The sequence below is a fragment of the Octopus bimaculoides genome, chromosome 5 (assembly GCF_001194135.2).
Source record: "Octopus bimaculoides isolate UCB-OBI-ISO-001 chromosome 5, ASM119413v2, whole genome shotgun sequence".
Taxonomy (NCBI): domain Eukaryota; kingdom Metazoa; phylum Mollusca; class Cephalopoda; order Octopoda; family Octopodidae; genus Octopus; species Octopus bimaculoides.
The window spans coordinates 35,991,812-35,996,442 of NC_068985.1; the positions used below are offsets into that span (position 1 = coordinate 35,991,812).

The 4,631-nt window shown below is 37.4% G+C and overlaps 1 protein-coding gene across 1 annotated transcript in view; it reads right to left on the reverse strand.

Annotated features, from left to right (window-relative positions):
• Positions 1–4,631, reverse strand: part of LOC106875480 (mucin-2) — a 20,653-nt gene that overhangs the window by 1,749 nt on the left and 14,273 nt on the right. The window contains exon 5 of the mRNA XM_052968049.1: positions 2–175. Within this exon, the coding sequence (XP_052824009.1) occupies positions 2–175 (174 nt within the window). The remainder of the gene's footprint in view (position 1; positions 176–4,631) is intronic.

A 4,631-nucleotide genomic window follows, 5' to 3' on the forward strand; every position in this document is an offset into this window, starting at 1 on the left:
TGTGTGGTTGTAGTTGGTGGTGGGGTTGTAGTTATTGGTAGAGTGGTGGTAGTTGGTGCTTGTGTGGTTGTGGTTGGTGGTGTGGTTGTAGTTATTGGTAGAGTGGTGGTAGTTGGTGCTTGTGTGGTTGTGTGTGGAACTGGTGGACAAGAAGTTTCTGTTTGGCGCCCATTTTCTGAAAAGAAACAATTAAAATTAAATTAATTTTAATGGTATGAATGGAAACAGAAATAATCTGTATCCCTTACATCATCATATTTCTTATAGTCATAATCTCTTACAATTTTCTCTCTTATAAGGTGGGTTTCACCTGTGGACTCTGTGTAAGGTAAGAGTAACAGCTTCATGTGCAGTCTGTTATAAAAACTGTAGCAATGATTCAAAACTGAACTGCTAGATAACTGATCAAACACCACGACTAAACCACGATAGTTTCACATGATTGATCTATTAAGCAGCCAATCAGCATGAAGCTGTCACATGATGCATTCTTCTAAAATCTTCTTCCACTATCCTATAAAAAGCTGCTTTTGGCATCAACACTCATTCACTCATCTCACCTTTTGCCATGCAGAAAGTTGAGGCAGCTGAGTGATATGTGCCACCATTCTTACCCCACTAGACAGCCTTTACAGATGACTCAGACAGACAACTCAGGAAGACAGCTAAGACATTTGATGCAGATAGATGACCAAGAATCTCCATCACCACAAAGATTGCACAACTGTTTTCAGGTATGTTAGGCAAGTCAAATGTTGCCATATCAAATGCTTGGTGTAAACTCAGAGCAGTATCTCTTTCCCAGCATGTAATTATTGATGTTGTTCACTGTAAAAGGCCAATGCAGTCTGTCTCAATCTGTGAAAATAAATTCTTCAATTAAAATGTTCATGGGTGTTGTTTATTTACTTCTTCACACAGCCCTAGAAACATATTTTCATTCATTAACTCAATCAGCTACCAATGCTGCATTAATGAAACACTGTAATATACTCATGACATCTGATGACATAGCCTGCAACTACAAGTTGCAACAAAACCAATGTTATTAAACCAATTGGCAAGCCTAACCGAGTGGATTAGTGGACTCTGATCTGAGATTGAAAACTGAAGTGAATTCCTCAAGCCTATATGAAAGCATTGCACACAAAGCTAAGGAATCATTTAACATTACATGGGATGGAGACTTGAAGCTACTTTATGGCAACTACTATGTAGTTTGAAGACGGAGATATTTTAGAGTAAAGTGTCTTGGCCAAGAACTCTGTAAAGTGCTAGTAACAACTGGTTGTCTAGAATACTCTCTATTCTGCAATTCATGCTGACACAGAGAAAGCGACACACACACACACACACACACACACACACACACACACACACACACACACACACACACACACACACAAACAAACACACTTTGGCATAGGGATACTAATAGTCAGTTGTTAGACCTCAGTATCAAGCTTGAGTGTAAGCTTTCATAGATTGTTGATGAAACTACTGATGGAAGTACAAAAAAAAAAAACTGCTTGTTCTTTTAGCTAGATTTTATGATTGTAGCACTCAAAAAATTATTGATAGTTATTTAATTCTTTTGGAAGCCAAGGATTGCTCTGCTAATGGAATTTTTTTCTCTAGTGAAAGATTCTTCACCGTACATGATATTCCTTATGAAAAATTTGACAGGATTTACCAGTGACAATGCTAGTGTAGTAATGGGACGGAATGGAACATATGCTAGAAGCATATATTCATCCCAAAGAGACTGCAGGAATATGAAGATTTCAGGCATTTACTCTAACAAGTTCTCATAAATTATTACATGTAAATTGTACAAGATGGCTATCTTTAGAACAAGTTGTCAATAGAATAATAGCCTGCTCTAGTGTTATTTGTTACTACTGCTGCTATTGAAGATGACAACTGTGAAGATTCAAATGTGCTGAACTCATTAACAAATCCAATTGCAGAGGTGTATTATGCATTTTTAGCATACATTTTGCCAGATATTACCAAGTTGAACTTAGATTTCCAATCAGAAAGCTATAAAATGCACAAACTGCACAAATTTATTACATGTAAATCTTAAGGGAATACTGGACAATTATTGTTAAAAAGGAAATTGTGAAAAATAAAGAGCTACATGACTGATCCATCAGTATATCTGAAATTTACAGAGGAGCAAAAGCTGAAAGCATCTACATAAAGAAAGCTTCATCTATTAGTACAACTGAATTGAAACAATTTTTATGTGTGCCTTGGGAAGGAATTTTTTCAGTGCTTTTTTGCACATGATTTCTTCCATAATCTGAAGCTTCTAGAAGTACTAGACCCAGTTAGTATTCATGATTACAATGGTCTAAGTTCAATTGTTCCTATGGCATGCAAATTTCCAAATATTGTTCAGGAGAATCAGATTGAAGCTCTTAATAAAGAATGGAGAGAACTTAAACTTCAAGATGACATAACTGAAGCTACCAACCAGAAGATTATAGGGATAACATTTCTAAGGAAAAATGTGGAGATGAAGCTAGTTATCCAGTCCTATCATGCTTTATGTTTCAACTCCTATCATTACCACATTCTTCAGCTGCAGTCAAGAGAATATTTTCAATCCTAAATAACATTAAAGTCAAGAATAGGTCTAAACTGCATACCCAAACAATCAATGCTATGCTCCATTCAAAAAGTCCCTCTCTTTGTGAAATACTTCAATTAGTACCTCTCTAAATTTCTGACTGTTATATGGATCTTTAAGCTTCCATATCTTCCTTTCTTGGACTTGATTGTATCTCTAAGTCTCTGAGTCTCTGAGTCTCTGAGTCTCTGAGTCACTTGTCACTAAATTAGGTCATGTGGTACATAATTCCCCAGGGAAGGACTGTACATTTACAACCAACGGTTTACTTATGGAGACTATAGAATCATTCTGGCTTGTATGTCCATCAGACTGATAAGGTAAAGAGATGGCTGGCTGGTTTTCTTCAGTTAGTGTAGTAGATCATTATTTGCCTTACAGAATTTCCACAGCCTTGTCCTTTCATCATTTCTAGTGCTAAAACCATAGCCTCCATGTACAGTATGGAGTCCATCAGCGTGCTGCTTCATATGTCCATTGAAGTTACTAACCATGCATGCTGATAAGATCATTATCATTTATTATATAGGTAATCAGCAAAAAATCATTGAAATCTGTTCCCCTGTTTATCTGCCAGTCCAGACTGTCAATCATATGCAGAGATGTAACTCACATATTTTCCAAAACTTAGTGTAAGATTAACTATCCTATCACACATTCTGATTACCTTGATCACTTTATTTACCTGTAGTAACGCCGTGCGCATGCGTAGTCCGACGCATGCGTGGAATTCAACATCTAAGCGTTCCCGCTTTTATCACTTTTTCTCGGCTGGCCGGCATTGAGCATGGACGTGTCAAGCTGTCTCTCTCCATCTTTCGAACTCTGGGGACAGCTCATATCAACATTCCAACGTCTCAGCAACCATGCTCACTCACAGAAGGTGTCTCAACAACGGACAATTTAAGGCTGTCTATTTACCTCCTTAAATAAATATTGTTGTGTTGATTAGTTTGGAGTTCTGCATTCTGTTTATATTCTGATTTAATATAGGAAGCAGTTGTACACCTAAAGGTGTATAACCCACTATTCCTATATACCCATTTCTTTGATAAAATTATACCCACAACTCTAACACCATCGCTATTACCTACATAGAAGCATATGTACCTCTGCTCTGGCATTTCAATGATCATACTGGATCTACAAAATATTGTGCCTGCATTGACTGTGGTTTCTCTAATGCTGTTGTTTTGATAGAAATATCTAGTGAGTGGCCAGGAGATGGTTCTCAATACCCGAAAAAGCTTGTGCAAATGTTTATGTGTGCATGCAAGCAGAAGAGCTTTGCATGTGTACAACTGCACACATTTTACAATTTAATGAATACAATTTCCCTCAGATGTTCAGTTGATCAGGTTCAAGCACCTGCAGGTAAAAAAGGGTATGCTGTGGCCTCCACTGGGGAAAAGGAGTGAAAAGAATTACATAGCCTTCTAAGTCAAGAACAATTGGCAGTAGTGAGATTATATAGCAAACATAAACACAGCACACATACATTACATAGATACATATAAATATACATATATGTATGTGTTTGTACACAATCACATGGCTGTGTGGTAAGAAGCTTGCTTCCCAACTACATGGTTCCAAGTACAGTCCCATAGCATGGTACCTTGAGCAAGTGTCTTCTACTATAACCTCAGGCTGACCAAAGCCTTGTGAGTGGATTTGGAAGATGGAAACTGAAAGAAGCCTGTCATATTTATACACACACACACACACACACACACACAGATGTGTGTGTGTGTTTGTCCCCTACTGCCACTTGACAACTGTTAGTGGTGTGTTTATGTCCTGTAACTTAGCAGTTAGACAAAAGAAACATAGAATGAGCACTAGGTTTCAAAAAGTAAGTCCTAGGGTTGATTTTTCCAACTAAAACCCTTCAAGGTTTTTTCTTTTGCTGAAGGATCATGCAGTGCAATAAATATTTATTGAGAAACAAATTCATGACTAGTGAAGTAAGAATCTCACTCTCCCTCTCTTT